Source organism: Schistosoma haematobium, chromosome 2 (genome assembly GCF_000699445.3).
Source record: "Schistosoma haematobium chromosome 2, whole genome shotgun sequence".
Taxonomy (NCBI): domain Eukaryota; kingdom Metazoa; phylum Platyhelminthes; class Trematoda; order Strigeidida; family Schistosomatidae; genus Schistosoma; species Schistosoma haematobium.
Window position 1 is genome coordinate 18,075,884 of NC_067197.1, and position 27,001 is coordinate 18,102,884.

A 27,001-nucleotide genomic window follows, 5' to 3' on the forward strand; every position below is an offset into this window, starting at 1 on the left:
ATAGTTTTAAATGTTTGTCCAGTTTGGTGTCGGTCTGATGCTAACTATTCGGGTTCATGAGACGTTATTCCTGGTCTCCCAAAATCGTACTGTAAACTGCATGTTTGAACCTTGTGTTAAATAGAACAGCAGGTTTTCTTAGATAAAACTCTAGAATCCCTTGATATCTAAATAAGGTTTCTCCGAAACACACATATGGGATCTAAGTGTCGTAATTCACTGGATTGTATACCATTAGGTTTAAAAGCAAAACAGACTGGATCCCAATGGACAATCATTTATACACAATCTGAGTAAATGAGGGGTTAAGAACACGGAGAGTTAGGGATATACTCAGATAACTTTCTATTAACTCTCAGGCTCCCACTAACTACTGTTCAAATGAGTCGTAGAGTAAGCTTTCTGCTTTCCTAAGAAAGGCAAACCCTCAGATGTAACCGTAGAAGAAGGTTTTACTGCTAAAGTAGATAGTCTAAACCGAAGTGGAAGATTTTAGGTGGCCTTACAGTGTTCCAGCTCAATGGACAGACAACGACAGCCGTTTGATTCACCGATAATCAGACAACCTTTGATTCTTAACAATCACCAAATTTAAGCCTAAAGATATCGTCCTACCTGGGGACCCCAACAGTCAACTCAATGTTGGGTGCAAATAGACTATATCGTCCTCAGCCGTCGTTGGAGAGGCTAGAGAGAAGACTATTGGTCATTCTGAAGCACATTTCTAGACTAATCATGCTCTAGTACGGACACATGTTTCTTACCGGATGCAGAGAAGTCAGCAAGAAAACCTTGAGATTAGCTCAACGATTAGAAAAAATCAAGTGTATTTCAGGAACAACTAGAAAAGCAGTTAGTCACCCAAGTTATGTTCAACCCAATGTATGTTGGGATAGCTGCTGGAATAGGAGTGATATCCACCACTTTATAGGCAGACGATTAAGAGCCAGTGGTTTTCAGCGGCGTCCACTGGACTGATAGAGACTAGTGAACTCATCCCGACAAACTCAGAATACGATGGGGAGAGAAGGTAACTTAAACGTAAAAGTGATAAATTCTACTCCCAACCCAGGAGATTGAAACTATAAGTGGGAAATCGTGAAGAATAGTTCAACTGCTCTCGAATTACTTCTCAGTTGCGTAATGCTGCCAAACAACCTGAATGGGATATTAATACAGACCACTTAAATCTTGATAAAACTGAAAAAGCCATAGCTAAGCTAAGGCGAGGGAGTGCAGCCAACCTGGTGACCTTTCAGGATTATAGTTCAGTTCTAATTGTTAGATTGACTGAAATACTACTTGGAATCTGGGAACTGGACTTGATTGATGTTTGTCCTGGTCTGTAATGAAGAATAAAAATACTCTTGTGACAGTCACAAAGGAGTCCATTTGACTAATATATTATCCGAAATATTAGCCTCAATAATCTTCCGACGCTTAACTAGGGCTCATGAAGGGGAAACCAGGTTAGTTTCTGACTTGAAATTGGATGGGTAGATACTGATAAAGTGCAGAGTATTCTAACAATCTTAAGCAACCATGTTTGGAATGAGTTTGTCTCCCTCTAAATGCAAAATGTCGCCTTCGGACGGGTTTACGTCACGACCTGAACAAATGATAGGGAGTGAAGTAGTTGAATGTATTGACCCATTCACTTATCTTGAAAGTCTCATCAGCTATAGTGATTTGGCGTCTAATGCAATTTCAGCGTAAACTCAGAAACCTCGGTTTGGTTTTCACCAATTTAAATCACGTATGCGGTAGGGAACATGTCCATCTGCTAACCAAAAGACAAGTGTACTACTCAGAGATTTGGTCCGTTATATTTCATGGTTTGTAGAAATAGGTATTCGTAGGTTACTAGTATCCGATCGTAGATACCTTCGAAGCATTACTTGTATATGTTGAGACCATCGTGAGGTTAGATACAGTGCACTGGGTAAAGACATTGAATCGATTGATGAAGTAGTGAACCTTGACCAGCCGATATGGTTGGAACATGTATTATATATCCCCATCCACCGCCTACTTTGATACACATTACTGTCCGATGTGTGGGTAGGTTGCTAGAAAGCTAAGAGCGGACAAACCAAGACATGGCATCAGTCCAAGAAGTTACTGGCTATTGGACTATTACTTTACTGTTTTGGAATTTACCTTGACCATTTCATCTCACTGTTGATGTAGTGTGACAATTCACAGGTATGCCAGCTTATGCGTTGCATATGACTTACATACTGTTAGTCCATAATGAAAAACGTCTTTAAACCAACATTTTCTCCATTATAATCGGATTAAATCAATATATATGCAGAATAAGCTTAATGATTTTCCGGTCGGATAAAACTTAATTAACTTACACTATTGTATAGATTAGAATATGTTGTCAAAGGATTTATTGTACTCTCACATCTTTATTCTAGTTTATCAAATGTACTTACTTTTTATTGATATCTCTACTTAGTTCCTTTCCATATTCATATGGTGTGTAAAAATGATTTAGTCTGTTAGCTACCATCAAAATTTCAATGATTTACAACTGACCTACAAAACATGTATCTTACTATCACTTATGTTTTAAATGACTTCAAATCCATATTTAATATGTTACATATATGTGTATCATTTCACTGGAAAAAAGCAACTTTTCACTATATTTATCTTACGATATTCGTTCATCAATTCAATTGAAGCGATTAACTGACATTTGAACTCACGTTGTAGTGAACGAGGACAGCTGTGGGGACAACTGAATGTATTTGAATACAAAATTACAGAATCTCTTAGTAAAATCTGAGAACTATATAGTAAACACTTCATTTGTAAAATGCCCATCAATTGTCTCAGACTTGATTGTTCTTTCGTTTTCACACTAATCATTTTCTGTTATCGGTCTCTTCTCTTCCCTCTTCTTAACCTTCTACCATCAGGCACTTCGCTTGCAATTGATGATACATACTACTTATATCTGTCGACATCAGTAGCACACACCAAGTCATCTCAAAGCTCATTCACACATAGATGTATACCATTTTTATTATCGAGATAAATATATCAAACGAAATTCAAGCGATCTCACGTATTCTTTAATAGTATGAATCTGTCATTTTTTACAATTTTTCGAGTGTATTTATCAAACAGTTCTATGTGCTGTGACATGCACGTTTATGGCTCGTGCTTCGTTAACTTAAACTAAAGTTCTACTTCATGAACATAACAAACTAGGAGAAAAAAAGGCGATTGTAAAAGAAAATAATTCATGTGTATCAAACACATCGTTATTATCTCCAAGTGATCTTGTATAATGCACAGAAAAATGTTGTCCATCCACTAATAGTTCACGACAGGACAGAAAACAAACTGAAGATATGATGAACAATTAACTTAAGACCCTGAATAGTTTGAGACACAATTTGATAGCCTGTCTCTTCTTTGACTCAAATTTATTCCCAATAATGAAAGTATTCTGCCATTGTTTATACAAAGGTCCAGGTTTGTCAGTGTTTGATGCCGTATTCAGCTTGTATTGGTATTTTCACAAAATATATGCAGTTTGAAAATAATCTATTATATTTTAGTTTATATTGTCTCATACATCATAATTCACCTATGGATCCTATCGTTATATGTAAGTGAATTGTCGTTCTTATTTATGGACAAGTCATAAGACTTGTGCTTATCAGGGAATATATGAAGTTGGCTTCGCAGTCTTAGGTATGCCAACAAACGTAAGACGATGTTTACGTGGGATTGAATGCACTTTCTGTCACAGTTGGTTTTGGACGTGATAACATATTAGTTATTATACGCGCTTAATTGTGCCAAATTGTGAAGCGTATCAACAAGCATAAAATGTTGCGTGTCCGGTTTGTTATTATATGTTTCCAACGCAATGATTTAAAACAAGAAGGTTATGTTCTGTTTTTATAACTGTTTACATTTTCGATGGTGACTCTTATCAAAATATTTGCAGCAATTTGATTCGTTTGTAAATTATTATTATTACCATTATTATCACTTCGTATGATAGTGATATGACTGAACGAAAAGTCAAAATTAGATTGACTTACTCATTATAATTTCTGTTCAACATTACTTCCGTTTTAATTCAATGTGATAATTACTAAGTGTAGTATTTGTTTTGTTTCCCAGTGTGATATTTTATTTTGTATATGCTCATCATGACATGTAGCATGTGATTTGTTATAACTGTAAGTGATTTTCATATATATGATTTCATCCTAATTATTGGTCAAAATGGGTGTATAATCAATACATAAATGAGTGTATTTTCGACTAAAGTCGTCGTGTTTTGAGATTAATAAATCTTTACTTGTATCAGTCTTTGTGTTCTTACTTTCGCGTCGTGAGAATTGTAATGGGTCCTCGCTTTACAAGTATAAATGATAAGCGATTCCGTCATAAAAATTAGCAACAATCAGATATAACAATTGGTGACTCAGTCATAACAGATAGACGGTGTGATGGTTTAAAATTTAGTATATTAACTGTGAATTTAATACTTGGCCAAAAACTTATTGTGACGTGTGTAACAAATAGTCATATATAAATGATATTTAATCAGTTGTTTTTGTTGGATCTAACCATTTATACAAACAAATATTTTGTTCAACCAGAATTCAACTGTGAAAATGCTGCTATCTCCACAAGTCCAACATACTAATAATTATTTTATAGCTAAATACTTTCTCTGCATCAGTGGGCGTCAACATACACAAGGGGAAAACCAAGGTCTTCAAATTCAAAACGGAGAACAGCAGTCCAATCACTCTTGATGGCGAAACTCTGGAAGATGTAGAATCCTTCACATACCTGGGAAGCATAATTGATGAACAAGGAGGTTCAGATGCAGACGTAAAGGCAAGGATTGGCAAAGCAAGGACAGCATTCCTACAATTGAAGAACATAAGGAACTCAAAACAACTTTCAACCAATATCAAAGTGAGAATCTTCAATACCAACGTCAAGGCAGTTCTACTGTATGGAGCTGAAAATTGGAGAACTACTACAACCATCATCAACAAGGTACAAGTATTTATAAATGGTTGTCTACGCAAGATACTCAACATCCATTGACCGGATACCATCAGCAACAGCCTTTTGTGGGAGAGAACAAATCAGCTTCCAGCTGAAGAAGAAATTAGGAAAAGGCGATGGAAATGGATAGAACACACATTACGCAAATCGTCAAACTGCATCACGAGACAAGCCCTAACTTGGAATCCTGAAGGGAAACGGAAAAGAGGAAGGCCGAAGAACACATTACGTCGGGAAGTAGAAGCAGATATGAAAAGGATGAATAACAACTGGAAGGAGCTGGAAAGGATTGCCCAGGACAGGGTTAGATGGCGAATGCTGGTGAGCGGCCTATGCTCCTTCACGAGGAGTAACAGGCGTAAGTAAGTAAGTTAGAGAGAGAGAGAGGTTATTGTTGTGGTGACTACTGTAGAATCTCGAATTTCATTATGAGGCATTATATCGGTTCTTATTTAAGGGTTAAAATGAAGACAATGGTTAGTATTAAGTGATTATCTGGTATAGTAATTAATTTCCATCAGATATATCACTATTTTAACTGACAATAAATGATAATTCTAAAACAATAGCAGTAATCTAATTCAAGAATCAAGACATATATAATAAAACAAAGATATATGAACGAAGAATATTCTTTTCAATAAATTCTCTTAAGGTTCTACAATTATATATCCAAATTATTAATCCAAAAATAGTGGATAGATTTCAGGCAAAGTACATCATTTAAAATTATAGCATGTGAATTAAGGATTGTTTATGATATAAAATAATAAAAAATCGTTAATGGGTGAAGGGTTGTGCAAGATCATCGATCAGTTGAAATTAAATACTAAGACCGTTGGATGCTGGTTCAGTGGTCTAGAGGCTAGGTATTCGCGCGAGAGACCGGAGGTCTCGAGTTCGAGTCCCGCCTGAGGGACCGTGGATGCACACTGCTAACGAGTCCCGTGTCGAGATGAAACGACCGTCCAGTGCTTACAGGTTTTTCAGTGGTGCTTTAGCTTAGATCGAATCATGAATTCAAGTAATAAAGTCGTTAGTGTTGAAATGACTAATATGAAGTGTTGTCTTGACTATGTTTATACGTTAAATGAAATTGAGATAAATGATTAAAATAAACACGGTTAATATGGGGTTAGAGAGATAATAATATAATTACAAATCAGAAATCACGAAATATGTAGAACAATATGAATTGGTTATGCATTAAGAAATAGGGTTGCATGCCGAGTAAATTTCTCAAAAATGTTTGCGAGCATAATAATGATAATAATGTGTGAATAAGATAAGTTTAAGCTATGAAAATGAACATAAATCGAATTACGTCACCATATCATAAAAATGATTATTAACTTATCAGGCCAGAAGTTAGCCGTGGTAAAAGGAGTGATCGAACACATTTCTTCTGGACACAAAGCTCCGGCTTTTTTTATCCAAATAGCTATTACTTCAGCCATCTGAAGGATTCTCAGTCTGATGGATTTAGGCAGATTGCTGTTAACACGATATATTATTGTAAATGATTGCTCCATGTTGATTGTATGACCCATTTATACTAAATGGGCTATAATCGAGTTGTTAACATTTTTGACGTTTGCTTAGCGTGTTAACAGCAATCTTTCTAAATCCGTCAGACTGAGAATGCTTCAAACAATTATCTACTAGTTAATAACTTTTGATAATCCGTCTACTAATATCAATTTACGATAAAAGCGTTCTTCAGGAAATATGTGGTTGTTCAATACGTACAGAAATTTTTTTTAACTCTACACTGAACGGTAATTGGTTCAGTAATCAAATTACTAAGTTTCAAATTTTAACGTTGACAAATCGTTCACTGGATTTTCATTGATGAATGCTTAAGAAATTTCAATTATTAATATTGCTATAAATTTCATCCCTAGTTTCACAAATTCATGTCAGTTAAATAAAACACCTTAAAATCAACTGAGTAGATATGGAATCAGTCACTTATTCTGTTGTATTTCGCTCTATTCACACTGAAATGCATAGATCCAGAGAAGTAAAGGAGTAAAGATAACTGATAATATAAACCGATTGGTGTTAGACCACTATTGAAAACCTGGAAGCATTGGATGGCCGTTTTGTCCTATTGTTCGACTCCTCAGCAATGCCCATCCACGATCCTGCTCGCGAGATTCGAACCTAGGACTTTCAGTCTTGCGCGCAAATGCTTAACCTCTGGATCAATGAGCTATCATCCAACGGTGTTAATATCTAACCTCAACCAATTCACGAAATTGCGCGACCATCTTCCATTGTCCAGTGCTTCCAGGTTTTCAATGGTAATCTAACATCAGTCGGTTCATGATCTCAATCAAAAACTTAATAATCTCCACAACCCTATACTGATAACTGACAATAGTTGTGGGTTTCTCATCTACACTATAACCAACAACAAAAAACACCAAACAACATTTTCGTTGTATAGCTTTTTTTGTTTTTAAAACTGCAAAACAATTTGGAAATTTTCACCAACAATTATCAGTAAATATTTAAATTGATTCATGAAAGTTTAGTTTCACCGAGCTTCATCACAAATAATAGTGAAGTTTCACAGACGAACTTATTATGATTTATTTAGCTGAACACTAATATTAACATACTTTACTAAAGAGTATTTAAGTAGTATACAACCATGATAAATAAACTCCTTTTACCTCCAGTAATCTCATATGAGACTAATTAAATAAGTAGAAAATAAAACAAAAGTGTTGTTTTGTCTAGTATTAGTTCTGTGAGGACGGACGGACGGTGAACTCAAGGAAGCTGTAGGAGGCTCAGAAGGAGCCGAAGATATTCCATCCAATCACCTTTTGGAAGAATACTCTAGAATTCCTACGTGCAGCTTCCCGATTGAACAATGCTAATAACCCCCTGTATACGGATTGGAGGACTGTAATGATGATTTTGTTCTTACTAAAATCTATAAATACCTGACAATTTTGTACTATAATTAACACTGTCTGGGAATAATATTCCTTCCATTAGTCTTCTGTCTTCTCATTGTGACTTGGAAGGGTTCTGGCATTCTAGTGCTCCCGTTATACGCGGTATATCAAGAACAACCTTCTAGATATAACAAGTTCATAAATATTACAAAAATTCTAATCATCAATATTAGAATAGTACTAAATGTACAGTTGTTTGTTTGTTTTTTCTCACAAAAACTATATACACATTGAATTGATGTATGTGTTTTCATGTTACCAAATTCTCTATGTTTACTATATTATCTTTAATATAAACAAAATCAATCAGAACATTTTAATTACAGTTTTATACTTTAATTAAATACAAATTTTTATGTTTATATTAATTAATTAAAATTTATAAGGAGATAAGGATCATGGTAATAAAAATTTAAACAAGAGAATCTATGCATTTATTATAAACATGATATTATTCATAAATTTTAAATAGTTGACATTCCATTTCTAATTTATTAACTAATAAATCTTATTTTAATAATGTGATTTGATAAATGTAATAAAGTAGAGAGAATGTTTAATATAAAAGATACTACTTATAACTTACTTAAGTCTATAATTATTCATGAAGTATGAGTGGACTGAATAGGGAAAGAGTTTAGACCAAATTTGTTCTAGTCTCTCATTTCCAGTTTTTCACAAATACCATTCATGTCCGACTCTGACTCTCTGGCTGAGGTCCGAGAGATGGTGCAACACAGTGGCTAGAGACGTTATCAGATATGGCTCAGAATAGAAGCCAATGGCGATCCTGCTGTAACCTTCTTTTACTTTCTTCATAAAAAGTGGTTGCTTCTTCCTTAACTGAAAGATTTCTTCTGATTGTACCTTTTCGTTTCCCCCATTATTATTATTACACTTTCTTACACTAATCTGTAGTTTTTATTGTTCATTATTTTACGCTCCTCACTTTTTTTCCTTCTCTTTAAATTTTCATTTTTTGTGTGGCGTATATATATTTGTACCAATATATATGTGTTCAAATAAATAAATACGACTGCAAGTTCCAATGCTAATTGTCTACTGAATTGCATCATTTACTATTCATTTTAACATTCCTAGTTAAGGATTGCCTCATGATACAGTCCAGTGATTTCTGCAATACATGTTTTATCCACTTCCAATGTTTTCTCCTAATTTCATCTTCAGCTGAAAGCTAGTTTATCCTCTACCATAGTCAATTATTTCTGATAATATCTTCCAAATAGATCTAGAGTTCGTTAAGTAGACAAACGTCTAGTTTTACTCAGGAGATATTTTTTGTTACAAAACATTAGATAGTAGCTAGTGGTGATTTTAAATCGTCCTACTAACACAGAAGATAAAAATTTTCACGGTAAAGTTAAGAGGTTACTTTTGTTTATATATTTTATTAGTTTAATAAATACATTCAATAAATAAATTTACATACTCTTTGTTACTATAAAATAAAATATTAACTGAAAATAACTAAGAACTCAATAACAATGTTCGATAATTTCAAGAAAGTCAAACAGAGTCCCAATTTCCATTTCAAAACTTATGAGTGATTTATTCTAAATGCTAAATGTAATAAGATTTCATTTTGTATATGCTTCTTTGTCATAATGGTTGTACAATTAAATTAAAGTAATTTATTTTCTATTTGTAAAATATTTGTACAGTTGAAAGTCGATTATTCCCGATAGTGTCTCACAAATGGATCTGGAGTATCTTGAGTAGACAAATGTTTATAAATACATGTACCATTTTGATGATGGTTGTAGTAGTTCTCCAAGTTTCAGCTCAGTACAATAAAAATTATCTTGACACTTGTATTAAAAATTCCGTCATTTGTGTTGTGTGACAGTTGTTTCGATGTTCACATATTCTTCACTTTCCTTACCAATTCTCCTCTTTATAACTGTATCAAATCCACCTTATTTACCAGTGATACTGACAACTTATGTAAGTGCTCACATATCTTCCACAGCATAACCATCAAACATAATCCGCTTGGTACTTACTGCACTGTATTTCAGCATCTCACTTCTTCTCTTATGAATGTCCATGCATACTGACGTAGAAGCCACTGCTGCGCTCCCTCGCTTCAGATACATTTGTTACTGTGTATGTGCTATAAGTGCCGAGTCATTTGCAAAGTGGTAAACATCATGTTACATCCAATCTGTCCAATGTTTTGTGTGCTTCTACTCACATTTCGAGGTCTTCATAATCCATTCGACAATCAGAACAAAGAGAAAAGTTGGCAGTAGACAGTCTTGTCTCACACCGATCTTCACTTTGAATGGATCTATGAGCTGCATGAATTCTCACTGTAATCCATTGTGAGAATTCCATATCATGGTGACGACACTCTCAGACACTCCATAATGTCGAACAACAGTTCACAAACTCCTACCATCCACCCTAACGAACACTTTCTCATAGTCAACAATGTTCACATATAGTAATCAGCGTGCTTCAATTGATGGTTATTCAACAATGATCTTCAGTGTCATGGTTTAGTCAGTCGACCAATCCTCACTAAATTTAGCTTATTGTTCTAGATTTAAACGTCTACAGAATCTATCATACGATTCAACAACACTATTGAAAACTTTAACATCTTGACAATAATGTGGTGTCTCTGTATTTCCCACACTTACTGAATTCTCCTTCGGTATCCTGATAAAGCATCCTTCTAATGGAGAAGATTTGTAGCTCAGATGGTTCATTTAGGTGGAAACTTGTTCTCTAAACTGGGTGGTTTGGTAGTAGAGCTTTCATTGTCTTTCTAAAAATCACTAGCACAAACTTCACATAGAAGTAAGATGTTGGTCAGAAGACCAAACTATGATCCGTGACAAAATCATCTAGCTCGGAGAACAAAACCCCACCTAAAGTATCTTTTTTTCTAGTCTCTGTTATTGCCGCCAAATCTTTCTAAATAGTGTGTGGACCATTTCCGTATATACGTCTGTGTCCAACTTCAATGCTTCAGCTGGCATGTTGTCTGGTCTTACTGATGCTTTCCCAATATTCATTTCACTTTTGGCTATTCTGTCTTTGTTACTTGTTGGCAGTGTGATATTTGTAGAAACGTATGTGTGTGCTGTCTCTATGTCCATCATTTTCACCAACGGTGGTCTATTTAACAATTCGTCAAAGTGTTCTACACACCTGTTGCACTCCTATATATCCCACCTCAGTGGTTGGCTTTCCTCATAAATTATCATAACTGGTTATATTGGTCTGCTGGACTTTCCTGAGAGATTATTGTTTGAATCACATTGTTCGTGCACACTTCCTTCATTCAAACTATTTTATGAGACCTGATTTGCTACTTTATCAGTAGCATTACAAAATATCATACAATTTTCCAAACTCAACTGACTTTAGAAACGTGAATTATTGAGTTCCAACTTATTAGTCTGGAGATATCATACTCATCATAAGGCCTAAAGGCAGTGGGATCAATTTGTGTGACACAATGAGTGTATATTGATGTGGGGTTCAAAATTGGGTCGAGAGAAATATCGGCTGACCTCTTGCTTTAAAGTGGTTCTCTAGATTATTTCAGTAGGTGTTAAAGGTTAAATTCAGAAGAAACTCATCAGACTGAACTTCATCATTTATGATACAACCCCTGGCGATTTGCTTGTAATAAACTGAGGTTGTTTGAAGAAAATTAGTTTAGATAATACACTACGATTTTAAGTCAATTTCTTGAAAAATATATCCCTATTCATCGAAATTTACATTTATTACTTGTGAAAAACAAATTTTTTATGGTATACATCATGAATGGATTTTAGTGAGACAAACAGTGAAAACCAGGAAGCACTGGACAGCTCTTTAGTTCCAGCATGTGAGTTCTATGTAGTGTGCATCCAATACCCTAACAGGGATTGAAACCAGAACCTTTAGGCGTCAAGGCGAGCGCTTACCCTTTAGACCACTGAGTTAATATCGAATGGTTTACACATCTAGCTACAATCGTTTCGCAATATTGCGTGATCATTACCCATCGTCACTGGTAATATTTATCTTAAACTCGACACAGTTTAGCTCACTAGTCACAGCTTCTCACTAGAATTCTGGATTTGAGTATCTAAATAAGTTACTGGCAAGCATATAGTGATTCTTAGTATAAGGTGTTGTAAATTCCACATTTTACATGCAACAGCCATCTATTGCTTTCTGGTTTACAATGTGCTTGTATAACTAAGGTCAACCTGTGAAGTACAGTGTGAAATTCCATAATCTTCACAAGACTATGATAAAAATATATTTTTGTTTGATACTAATCCTTGAAAATATTTATTCATTTATCCATTAAAATGAACTCTGAATAAAACTAGTACACATATAGATCTATTCTGAAATTTAAGTGTTTAATAATTACAGACATTGTGAACCTCCATTTCTATCATATATATATACAACGTACTTGAATATATGTTTATGTTTTTCCTCATTTCACTTAATAAGTCAAGGTTATTTGTCATGGTAATATGAATTAAAATCCAACCAAATTCATTCATTTTAAAATTATAAATCGTAATTTCAAAATTGATATAAAATCATTCGAACAATCTAATGTAGTATTTATTTCACTTAAAACTTTCTTTCTATATTAGCTATTACTCTAATTAATAAATGACTGAATTAGTTGGAACATGGAAATATCTTGAAAGTTCCAATGTGGAAGAATTGTCTAGTGAATTAGGTGATTACTTATAAAACAATTTTTATTTTGCAATTTTAAAAAATAATCAGGAACTCCTAATGATGTATATAATATTATCAATAAAATGAAATCAAATATGATCATAGATTTGAATGATAACGAAGTACGTATAAAAATGATAATATGTGATCAAGAACTGGATCAATCATTTGAATTGGGTCAAGAAGTTGAAGAATTAACATTTGATGGACGAATCGTTCGAGTAAGTAAAGTAAAATAATAATAAAAAAAACAGATTTTTAAAAAAAATTGAATTCAAGGATTGTCATCTTTTTCCTCTGTTATGATTGATTTACAAATATTTTTATTTCATTGAAATGTTAATATTCATTGTGTTTTCTAAATAGTGGTTAATAGTGGGATCTTAGGTATACATTTTGTCCTATTTGAGATTTATCAGCTAAATGTGTTTGTATCCCAATATCGACTTTTATACTGAGAATTCAACCTTATGCCTGTTTTCGTTAGACGTTACCTCATTATCCATTTAACCATCTAGGCATGATGCCTTCTAACTTAGCAAGTATTCTCTCAAGGATTATCCAAACCTTTACGAGTAATGAGTTAGCTAAGCATGCATTTAACTACAATATTCTAGTTAATAAATCATGACGGTAAAATTGAAGTTGATTTTGCATGATCCTTCTGTTGGAATAAGATTGATTAATTAAATGGGAAATATATCTATTTTGTAAGTACTGTTGTTTTTGTGAGTTTAAAATACTATCATCTAAACATTGTATTGTCAATAATTGGTCATTCTGTTATTTGTAATCATTTTATATTTAGATACCTATTTCATATTAAATGAGGATGAGATCTAAAAACGGTTTATCATCTAATTTACGACTTTTCAACTGAATGTACATAGATCTCCGTAGATATAGATGCAGTTACATTCATCTATGCATCTCAATATAAAATGAAGTATATAGACTTGAGAGGTTATATGATTAGTATAAAGCTGAAGACAACAAGACATCTAAACAATCAATCCATCAAAAACAAATAACACTTGGAATGTACAGACTTTAATAAATTCAAATTTCTACATTCTTTAATTCTTAAGCTATACTGTATAGAAACAAAATACTGAAAAGTTACATTGATAAATTTTTATAATTAAATATAATTATTAAAACGAAATGACACTTATTGAATGATAGTTGAAAATCATTAAGACATTGGAAAGTTATTTTAACCTACTTTGAAACTTATGAAAAGTTAATATCTACAACTGAAATTTTTTTCTACAATTAAGTCACAACTAAGCACATCATTATTATTAGTATCAAATTATTTGTGGAGATTTTCAGTACATATGGTTAAGAAACTTTTTATTAGAACAAAATAACTGAACAGTATTTCTGAACTTTCAATAGTTTTCTAACTGAAGTTATTCAGTAATTTAAACTACTTTCGAAGTATCGTCCATTGTTAGTTAAAAATTAATGACTATAGAACTTAAGTGAAAGGAATTAAATTAGACTTCAATGATATAGATACACAGACTTTCGATCCTAGTTCAAATATTGAATAATAAGGCACGAAAATGTAATACATTTAATTCGTTCTCCGTTTTTAATCGATTTATTAAATCTTACTAATTAGTTGGGGTTGTTTTTTTTTAAGAACGATGTTATTAGTGTCAAACTTTATTATAAAGCTTTCTTTCCATTCGTCCATAAATTTTATACATAACACTTAAACCCTGTTTAATAAAGATCATCATTAAGGAACCATTATTCGGTAGACAAACGACTCATTTTTTTTGCATAAATATAATAAATATGAATGGATCAAGCGAGAAATATGCCTACTATTTAAACAGTCTACTATACTTTATTCTATGAGATTTAATTGTGTTAAATTTACGATCTATATAAATATGTTTGTTGAATATGTATTTTGCAAATATCCCTCATCAAATGACTAGTTCTGTTTGAAGTTAATTTTTATCGTTGACGAACGTCACCAAGATGAACATTTTAAAAAATTAAAAAAAAGTGATAGACAGTTATTTCCTCTTAGTGTTAAACTCGTTAGCGATATACACCACTGATCTCGTCATGCATTGAATCTTGCATCATCAGATCTCAAAATGATAACTTGGCTATGTTATTTATATGTTAATTTTGCTAACTGCTGATGATATTGTGAAGGAAATGCATCATATACATTATGCTCATCAAAGTGACATGTTCTTCAGCAATGATTATTCTATAGAATAAGATCGATCACATAAGTTCCTCAAACTAACTGATATCAGGTGATAGAATAAATGATTCATAAAACATTATTCTGCTAAAATAATACACACACTGTCAATCGTTTCATGCAAAATAAAAGTAATTAAAAATCAGATAAAACACTTATACAATTGTAAGACAAATGTCTTTGCGGATTACTCAAAAGTCAAGAGAACTACAACCTTAACTGCGGTTATCATTGTTAGATAAAATATAAGCTTTCAGTATCATTGAAAGTACTTATTCATAATACTAGGATGAATTTTGAAAAGGATAGTGATTATTCCATAAATTTAGTAACAATCATTTAACCTAATTTTATCATTTACACCACGAATTGATCTTTGTTGAATAATTTTGAAAACCAGGAAACAATAGACAACTGCTTCGTCTTAATGTAGGACTCATTAGCAGTATGTTTTCATAACTCGGACAGTGATCAAAGTATAGACCTTAAAGTTCTCCAATTCGCGCATGACCTTTAGATCACTGAGTCGATAACCAATAGTTTACACTCATTTAATTTAGATTCAATTTTAAGTGAATTTGAGAAAACTTTTTAAAAAAATTATAAATAAGATATTCCATAAACTATCAGCTACTTTCAATTTTACCACTAAACATTAATTGATATGCTAGCTTTGTAGTGAACAGAACACCAATGGGCACAACCGTATTACAGAGCATCTCACTGAAATCTGAGAACCATATAGTAAATCGTTAATTTGCAAAATATCAATCCACCATCTCAAACTTGACTGTTACTGTTTCAAACATCAATCCATTGTCTCGGATTTGATTGTTCATGCGTTTTCATGCCAATTGCGTTCCTTTCCCGTTCTTTCCTCATCGACCTTCTACTGAAATACATTTTATTGCCTGGCCACCGTTATATACTACTTGTGTGGATATAAGTGACCCACACCACAGCCTAATTAAATTTATTTCTATATTTAAATACGACAATAAATTGACCTAATTATAGTAGACCTAATTCATTTTTCTTTTACTAAAATAAAAATCATTATTTATCTTTCTATGTTATCTGTTTATGAAATAATAATAATAATAATAATAATAATAATAATAATAATAATAATGGTGTTAAATAATTAACTATCCAAATACAATTTACTAAGAGACTGATCCTATAATTATCAAAGTGCAACCCCCATAAAATAACATATATGAGTATACAAAATAAATGGATTAAAATGATAGATTATTGTATCTATTCATTAAAAGCCAATTTTGCAACATTTAGACAACACTAAATATTGATATGGCAAGTAGATCTAAAGATGAAGTTTTATTTTGTGAAAGAAGAAACGTGTTGGGGAGATCCAGATTATTCCTCGAAAAAGTTTAGAGGGGATCTGGAAATGCTGGGATACATTTTATCCAGTCAGCGTTGAATAGAAGTTTCTCAGAAACATCTAGGAAGTGAAGCGTCACATATCACACTTCTGTTTCAATGGTTACCGATCCTACTACTATTTTTAGTAGGGTTTCAGAAACCTTCGGAAGTTCAAGGCCGACTGAAATACTTTAAATACCCTCGATTTTCTGTACATAAACTAATCTCTAAGTAAAGGGTTCTTTCCACACCTCTCACCTATTCTCTCATTCAAGTTGTCGTGTAGACTTAGCCTGGAGTTTTTAAAAGACTCACCAAATACGTATAAGTTATGAATGTTAGAAGGATAATTAAGCAGTCAGTCAAAAGTATAATCATCCGTAAAATGAATAAATTCTTTTATTTTAAATCTTTGCTTTCAAAATGACAACTAACTTGTTGGATCAGTAATTTGTTCTATTCCCGAGTCTGCATAAATAATTTAGTTTATCCCAATGGAGTCTGCAATTTTCCTTCCAACAACGTAATTTACCAGACTTGTGAAGCACAAATTTACCTTTGATAACCATTTTACAAAAAAAAAATAAGATTGAATTCTAAGGTGATATAGGAAGTGAACAAAATAAAATAGAACAGAATTCATTATTATGCAATAATATTTACTTCAGATTCAAATGAACGTGTTAATTATTTTAACTGTGTTAAACTATAAAAAGTCTATCTATAATTATGATTTTTCTAAATTCTGAGTAACTTTATCGTCATGGTCGGGTAACTATTTGGGAATCGCAAGAAATCAGTAGATAATGAATGGCCAAATGAGATAAATAGTATAGATAATAATCGATCATGATCAAACAATATTACGAACTGACTAATGTTCAAAATGCAAACCATTAAATTACAGTTTTATGACCAAATGATATGATGTGTTTCGGGAACTACGTAATACCTATTTTTATGAACACTTTTTGCAAGACCGAATCCTTATCTTGTCAGAAAATCTTATTACTACACTTCTTTAAATCATTTTTTCTAATGACAATATGTCGAAGAATAATCAATATACATAATAGGTAGATACATCTTGTGATTTCTCTAGAGTAACATTCTCTATCACTCAACATCATTGTCAGCTCCTAGTAAGCTATTGGAATTGTTCTCATTTTGAATTACTAAGTATGAAATTTACGATCGCTCTGGGTTTCAAAAGTAAGTAATTTAATTCATAGAATGGAGAGAATCAAGTCTGGTGTTTATAAAAATAAATTCGTCAGGCTGTTCATTGGTGTTCATTTAAAGTAATTTGTACTTGTAGTTACAAAATTTAAGGCTTACAAAATAATAACACATGAGAACTTGTTGAGTTTAATTACTCTGAAGATAGCTTCTATTACAGACTTTGTTAGGTGGAGGATATTTAAATACTATGAAACATTGAATAGTTGTTTCATTCTAGTCAAGGATTTCCCAGCAATATTCAGCTAAAACTCTATATAATAGCCTCGAATCAGTAGTCCGCAGGTCCCTCCGTTAATAAATTAACACGAAAAATTTAAATTAGACTGTGATTATCTCGTTTAGTTTCAAAATTTATTCTAAATTAACTATATTTTTCCTGTCTAATAGGCTATTGTGACCATTGAATCAGACAAGAAAATGGTACATGTACAAAAACATGGCTTTACGGAAACTGTCATTACACGTGAAGTTGATGGCGACACACTGATGACAGTGAGTTTTACATTTTTTAAAATAATAATTGAATAAACTTAATATAATAATCTCACTATTTTAGAAATGCAAAGTTCAGTCACTTGCAAGTTAGCTCATTCGAGCTCACTGTAGATCTGATAATTAACATCATGAATTGATATTAGTTAAACAACCATCGAGAACCAGGAAGCACCAGGCAATCACTTCGTTATAGAATAGGGCTTTCATCATTGAACGTCTTCATTCCCACCGACTATTGAGTCTCAAGAACCTCGATCTCGCGTCGAACACTTAATCTTTAGATCACTGATTTAAAATCTAAGGGTTTACATGTCGAACTTTAATCAATTATCCATATTTTACAACCACCTTCCATTGTCTCCAGGTGCTAACAGTCTGACATTGGACATAAATAAAACCTACCAGTCACAGCTTACTACTAGAATTCCACGAATTATCACTCGAAATTAGTAACTAATGGACACATAATTAACACTACAACATAGGCGGTTTGCAGAGATTGTTAAGTGGTATTAAAGTCACAGACTGACACTTTCATAGTCATCCAAGTAACACCAACCACACTTGAGTTGTATTGAAAAAAATGACATTGAAACCCTTTGATTTCGAATGTATCTAAGTAATAGAGATTCTTTTTTTTAAATGACCCTTGTAATTCTTTTTTCAAATTAACTTCGGAAAAAGTATATTTTCAATAATTTTCTAGGCTGCAAATAAACTACTAATAAGTAAAACGAGTCATTTTTAAAAAATTTATTTCATCAACATTTTCTTAAATTACATCTTCAGAACGTACATTCGCTTAATATTTATTAGATTACACAACAGATATTATTTGTTTGCAACTAGATTAAACCAATCACATCATATGGCATGATTATCAAACTAAACAATCTATTATTGATATAAAAAGTGTATTTTATTACATGACTGTATCGGTAAATTTAATTCGTAATCACAATTAACATTTCTGATTCGTGTATAAAATTCTTCGTTAGCTGACGAACAGTCAACTGAATAAATCATGTAATTCACAAAAGAATTCTTCTAATGAATGAATGCAGATAAATCTGAGTACATAATTATAATGTATATCATTAAGGTTTCAAATAAACATTTTTTTATGGAATTCACATAAGCTCAATAATTAGATCACGCATATTTTATTCATTTATCATATCTGCAGAAAGTCATATTGTGAACGCTTCATACCTAAACATTTTTCTTGAGTTGATCATGTCTGATATTACCTAATTAATTTTTTGAGCACTCATATGTAGTATATTTGTTCCAGGTTTAACTAAATACTATAAACCATTAGATAAATAGATTCTAGAGTTTATAACGATCTACGATGAAAACCAACGTAGATATAAACTATTCTACACAAACCCTCTGGAATAAGTATAGTTTTATAAACTGAAAAGTTACATTTATCAGTTAGAAGAACAATATGTCGAAAAAGCATATTTCTATGCAAATACTTACCCATTATATATCTGAACAAATATACAAGTTAGAAAATCCTTAATTTGTATGATGGAAATTTCTATCTCAAAATGGCACTAATTATAGAAGTGATGAGAACCAGAGATAAGTGGATAGCTATTTATTTCTGTTATTTGAAGTATCAATATTATATATTCGCTAATTCACACGAGACCCCATTAACAACCTTTATGCCTATACTGATTAGTTATTGTATAATGATAAATATCATGTTCATCCGATCTTAGTCCTCATTTAATTCTATCGATCAAATTCTGATGTATCCACTAGTCAAAGTAGCGTAACACGGTATGTACTGTCTTGGGTTATTAAAGATAGATTTTAGTAGAACCTGAACTAGAGTTTCCTGACAATCGGGACTCCTGATCACGACTTGCCAGCGATTTCGGGGGAACTGATGCGTCCTGTTTGATACAAACGATAGATTGAGGGTCTCCAGTAGATCACATACCAACCAAATAACATCTTTATGTCCAACAAAGAGTATAAAACTGTTGAGTCATTAATACAGCATACGTTAAATTTCATTCAGTTTATATTATAGACCTAAACATATTTCATAAAAATCATCCAATAAACTACTGTCTTGTTAAATAATTTGGCTGACTCGATCCAAGACCGTAGGTATGTAGTGCTAAACATTCCTCTAAAGTAGAATGAGTTAGTTATTCAGTTTTCATGAAAAGTTCTCAGTTTTCGCTAGATTAAAAAAATTGCTATCGAATTGTACACAATTTTCAAAAGTCAATCAACAGTAAGATACATACAAGTCAAATAATAGTAAGTTCATTCAAAATTTGTAATTACTCATGAAGATAACAACTAATAACGTCATCTTAAAAAAGTTACAATTAATTAGATTATAATCAAAGACGGATAGTGGCTAGCAGTGGAATCCAGGACGCACCTTTTGTCCTATTCGGGACTCGTCAGCTGAATATACCTGCATCCCGGAGTTGATGTACACCCCTGGACTCGAACCGAATACCATTCGCTTCAAACGTCGTCACGTTATCCACTTGGCTACTGAGTCCTGATATCCAACTGTTTGTATAGTGGGGTGACTCAGCGGCTAAGTGGATAACGCAATGGCGTTCGAAGCGAACAGTACTCGGTTTGAGTCTTAAAGTGGACATTAACTTTGTGATGTCGGTACATCCACCTGACGAGCCCCGAATAGGACGAAACGCGCGTTATGGATTCCATTACCAGCCACCATCCATCTTTGCTTATAAAGCTTGTGACTTAAGGCAATACCAAGGCAGTCCGCACTGGATGCACATATGCCAACAACAGACTGGTCATTTATAGTACTAAATATCAATGGGAAGATTCAAGTAAACAATAAGTGAATTTAATTCATTAGATTAATTATAAAATTTAACAAACTTATAAAATAAAGAAATCAAAAGGGATCGTTAGGAAACTGATTGATTACGTAATAAATCGTGAAAGTAAGTGTAAGAAGTTGAAAAGCTTTATCAACAGACTAAGTATTAACTAATATAGTTATGTAAGAATAAAGAAAGAGATGAAAAATACTACTTGGAAAAAGGAATGGAAGGTCATTTGTAGGCCAACTTAACCCCTAGATAACATCCGGAAGAAGCATTAACAGTTCAAAAGAAAACTGTTTTTATGAATATCGAATTTAAAGGAGATACGGCTGCTGGATAAATGGATTTCAAAGTCGCTGAATAAAACGTTCTACTCGGCTAAACTCCATATTTTTTCCCTCAAGCCGGCCTATTATTCACGGATGTGTTGAGGATAACCTTCCGATTTGGGTCACATCAATGTGCATCTATAAATTTACTTGCCCCTGTGGGGTAGGTCACATTGGCCGCACAAAGCAATCACTTTCTAAACGCATCTCAGAACACTTCCCGTTATGGCTTTTAAGAGGAAAATGTAAAACAATTACTAGTTCAATACAGGACCATTTAATCAGCTATGGATACATCGCTCTGAATGAGCTTCTTTTAAAGTAACCAACACAGTCAAAAAAGTTGGATCGAGGGGAGGTCGAACCAAAATCTTATACATCGCTGAGGCATTGACAATCTACCAACTCAAGCACGAACTCTGAATGTAAAAAGTGATACGTGTAACCTCTCATCCTTCCTTGACCCTAATTCCCTTATGTAGTGTGTTTTTGTTTGTTTTTATTGTCATCCTTTTTTATTATTTTAAAGTGTTTTGTAATTTGAAACCGTAATTAGTTACTATTATCCTTAAACAATTTCTCATGATTATTATTCAGTTTTTATTATTATGATCTTTTGTGTTTTTCATATCTATCAAGTGGACAACTATCTTTCATAATTCTTAGGCGTAAATCCTTTTCATTTTCCTATTCTTCTTTAACGCCTTGACTGTTACGCAATCTTATTTGATAACTATAGTCTTGAATCATTTTATGATGCAATCTTTTTTATCCTTATCTAGATGTATATACAACTACAAATACGAATGTACAACTTAAATGGTTTCGTCGAAAAGAAAATTTCCTTCACTGAATTCCCTTTATTTTTATCTAACTTAATCTACTGAATGGAATGTTACGTAAAAGCCTCTGTTATATTCATAACTAAGATAGTAAGAGCAATTTTAGTTGAATACAAAGAGTCAGTAAGTTATGATATATACAGTTTATCTGTAAGTCATAAAGTAAACTGAATGTTATGAGATAAATTACTCTAAATACTCAATTTAATACCAAAGAATAAAGTACTGACGTTAACCATGATGAATGATGCTCGAAAATACAATAACAGTAATCAAGTGTACAATCGATGTAACTAGATTCACATGAGAAGTTAAGCTGGTAATTTACAAATATAAAAAGTGATTTTGAATAGCCTGTAAAATCCAACGATTGTAGATTAAAGAGTACGATCTGATAACACTAAATATTATCATGACTAAGCAGATAACTTTACTTCCAAATTGTAATTTCAAGAATATTTCCTTAGCAAATATTGTTATAGTGTAAATTCCCATTTTGACATTTGGTAAATAAAGAAGGAACGAATCGAGCAAAGAAATTTCTTTTCAATCAAGTTTTTTTTATTACAACTTTCTGCAGACATACTAGCATTTCCAGTGAGCTAAAATTTGTACATCAAAGATATAACAAAATATTCCCATACCAAATGAATAAATATTAAGATTTCTCGTTTGACAAATGAAATTATTTCATTTTAACATTTTACATTCTAAAGTCTGATTTAAAAATTATCAAAATAACATGGAATTACTGGTTCACAAGAATATTGAGATCAATATAAATAATTATGTACGTTACAATTTGAAATATCCTCGTTCGGAAGTACAGCGAATTACATGAAAAAGAAATTTGTATAAATTTGTGTATAGCACTGAGTCATGGCTCAAAAAGCCTTCAAATATATTCGTCATATTTTCAGCATGCAATAATACAGACTAAAGAATTACTAGAAGTCAGGAAGTATTTGACAGTTGTTGTGTCTTGATTTATGGCGCCACAGAGATGAGCATTCATGACTTCATGTGAGATGGAATCCAATACCTTCAGATCTCTCAGAGAGCACAATGGTCTATATTTCCAACTTCAGTTCAGGATACAATGTGACAACCATCTGCTGACATCGGTGATAGTCTTCCCACTACATATATGACTGAACTTTACTAGTCATAACTTCTCACTAGAACTGCGGGAATTTATTTCTGTATTATTAAACAAGAACCATGTACTAACTGAGAATTAATCATAGTAAAAATAAAATTGACATTTCTTCTTTCCTAAGTTTTTTAAATTCAATGCAAGCCTAATCGATAGAATTAATCCTATCCTGATGGCTAGGCAAGATGAACATGATTTCTACTAACATAACGCTTAATTTAAGCACTCTATTCCTGACAGGCATCGATGTCAAAAAAGTTATGGATAACGTCGATGACTGGGATTCAGAATAGCTCAGATTCTTATTTTCCATCAAACACTAACTCCCTGAGTATAGTTAATATTGCCTTACTGATAAATAATAAGTATTAAAACACTTAGGTCTAGAACTTAGCAGTAGTTGCTTCTGACTACCTAACATCAAATCATCAACATTCCGAGTTCACTAGATATATAAATTCGGTTTGATCGGTCATTCTTATCAACAACTTTATGAACAGTTGGTTCATTAATATTGTACAGAATTTCCAGCTACATCGTTGTAAGTAATCGCACATATATTATCATTAGACGTCATTCAGAACTAAAGACTACAATAACAAACTATATTCATGTGATATATATTTATATAATCTCCTGATTACTGATTGTTGTTTCATTTTTCAATTTTTTAGACAATAAAATCTCAGCAGCATGTAGCAACTATCAAGTATCAACGTGTTTGACGTGATCATTGGTAAATGTTTCATTGTTTAGTACTTTAAATAAATGATGTTTAAATAAATAAACATATGATGTTACACTACAGTTTACTTATATAGTACTTTATTGGTTACAATGAAATTGTTAATTTATACCCTACAATAACTACTCAATGAATATAACTTTGATAATAGAATCGTAATTTTCTAATTAAAAGTAAAATAAAATCAATTCAGGAAATATTATATTGATTTGTATTGATTTTCAATATGTTTGATTATGTTTGTAAAGATGTGATATTGTAGTGAGCGGAAACATAAGCAGAGAATACAGAAACCCATAGTAAAATCTGAGAACCATACAGTAAATGCTTCATTTGTAAGATGTCTATCAATTGTCTCAGACTTTATTGTTCCTTCATTTTTATACCAATCACTCTCTGTTCTCATTCTCTTTTCTTTGATCTCAACCTTCTATTGCCAAGCATCCCACTGTCGATTGGTGATACATATTATTTATATCTATCGACATCATTAGCACACACCACAATATAAATGTGACTTTACAACGTATTTATAAATATTGTCAATGTTTAGGATTAAAGTGTACACTAACTGATTACGGGATGGTAATCAACGTTGTATTTATCTAGTCTTTTGTATTGATCAAAATATACTATTACAACTCAATAAGGAATTAGTGTGCATATCTTTGTCCTACAAGAGGTCAGTTACCACTCTAATGGTTCACACCTTTCTGGTGAAAGTCTTCAACCAACTAATATTAATGGAGTTATTATAAAAGAAAGTAACGGTTCTTTAAGTTAACTCTCAACAAAAGACTTATTTACCTGTCTTTAACTCAAATGAGGAAAGTTTTTCGAAAGACCATGTATAGAATTCAATAAATTAGTTATAATTGCTAGTTGTAGTAAGTAAATCGTACAAAACCCTAAAAATGAGTCCGTGTAGTGAGTTACTGATTATCCAATGACAAATACTATTCAGTCAAACTTAACCAAAATCTAACTATGAGTCGTTGTAAAGTTATATCAAGCATAATATTGAAAAATATTATTTTTTGATCCTTTTTTTGGTGTAAGCAACATCCCCAAGTTGCCCTATTATTTGTCAGTTTCGTTGAGTAACATCTATCTAGTGACAGTAACATCAACAAGGCTGCAAACGACTGTTATTACAGAAAGTAATTGATTATTTATTAAATCAGAATAAATTGCTAGATAATTTTACGTTTAGCATCATAGATTGATCTAAATTTAATAACCATCGGAAACCAGAAAGCACTAGGTAAATACCTCGTTATAGTATAACACTCATGGCCTCATAGCGACATATGAACCCTTGAATTCTAGATCAGTGATATAAAGATTAAGCGTTCGTCACGAAACTGGAGGTTCAGGACTTGATCCTCGGTGGTGCTACGAATCCTCACCATACTAAAATTTAAAAAGCATTATGGTGCTTCCTGGTTTTCGATGGTTGTGTAACAAGATCAGTCCATGATGCTAACTATCAAATAAAACAATCCCCATTATTCCACTACAGTAATAACAGATAATTATTCTGCTTTTCGAAATTTCAAGTTCGTAAACCAATCCATGGTTATCCACCTAACTTAACAAAACCTTGAAAACGTAATTCTGAAAATACCTAGTACATACAGACATGTATTTCAAAATGAGTGGAATTCAGTCAGTTAAAGTTAATTGAGGTATTTATAAACAAAACAGTAAGAACAACTGTTTCGGTGAAGAATTTCCTTCACTTGTTAAACAAGATAATAAGAGGTTATTCTTATTCATGTAAATCTTGGTGTTAAAATATTTAGTACACTTCAAGAATATCATAAACGTCACTAAAACAGTAATAACTGTGAAAAAGCTCTATAATACGATAAGACGAAATGTTAAAGTTAAAATGAAATTTATCCACAGAACGCATAATAACTGAACAAGCCGAAGGAGAAAAAATGTCTTTAATAAAGCCGAGGTGAAGGGTAATACTTTTGAAGTACCAGAGGTTAAAAAAATGACAGAAGAAGATAATCTTAGATTTGAATGGCACTTTCCATAAGTTCAAGCAATCAAAAAAAGAGTGGAAAATGATTAACATCTCTTAGACAACTTTATTTAAACTTAAACGCTGAAACGGAAATAAATCTGCTTTAAAGCTTTCCGACGATGAAGAGACAAAAACTATAACAGAAACCGATTATTTATAATAATCTATCTTAGCTACTTACTCATTCTCAGTAGACCGAATGATTCCTGTAAAGTAAATAAAGTGTAAAAAGATTTTATCAAATTGTAGGTGACATCACGGACCAAAATCAGTCAGAAAACTATATAAGTCCGAAGTGCATGACATTTAGGTAATTATACTTCCCGACTTATCCGAAGATTTATTCTAACGATGATCCAACTTAGCACATTAACGTCACGAGTGCACTAAACTATTCCTTATCATATGGAAGATGATCTATTATTTGCCACAGTCAATCTTCCGTGATGACGACTCATGGATCTGGAGTATTTTGAATATGCTTCTTTGTTATAATGGTTGTACACCTGAAACATTTTAAATTATTTCTTTTCTAATTGTAAAATATTTGTACAGTTGAAAGTCGATTATTCGTGATGACATCTAACAAATGCATCAGGAGTGTCTTGAGTAGACAAATGTTTATAAATACATGTACCATTTTGATGATGGTTGTAGTAGTTCTCCAAGTTTCAGCTCAGTACAATAGAATTATCTTGACACTTGTATTAAAAATTCCGTCATTTGTGTTGTGTGACAGTTGTTTCGATGTTCACATATTCTTCACTTTCCTTACCAATTCTCCTCTTTATAACTGTATCAAATCCACCTTATTTACCAGTGATACTGACAACTTATGTAAGTGCTCACATATCTTCCACAGCATAACCATCAAACATAATCCGCTTGGTACTTACTGCACTGTATTTCAGCATCTCAC

General features: G+C 32.4%; 1 protein-coding gene across 1 annotated transcript; it reads left to right on the forward strand.

Annotated features, from left to right (window-relative positions):
* Positions 1 to 12,692: 12,692 nt before the first annotated feature.
* Positions 12,693 to 24,801, forward strand: FABP3 (Fatty acid-binding protein, heart; the record flags this gene model as incomplete). Its single annotated transcript, XM_012938856.3, has 4 exons — positions 12,693 to 12,762; positions 12,813 to 12,985; positions 18,019 to 18,123; positions 23,974 to 24,801. The coding sequence occupies 4 exons, from the start codon at positions 12,693 to 12,695 to the stop codon at positions 24,022 to 24,024; spliced, it is 399 nt and encodes a 132-aa protein (XP_012794310.1). The 3' UTR covers positions 24,025 to 24,801.
* Between the last annotated feature and the right edge of the window lie 2,200 nt (positions 24,802 to 27,001).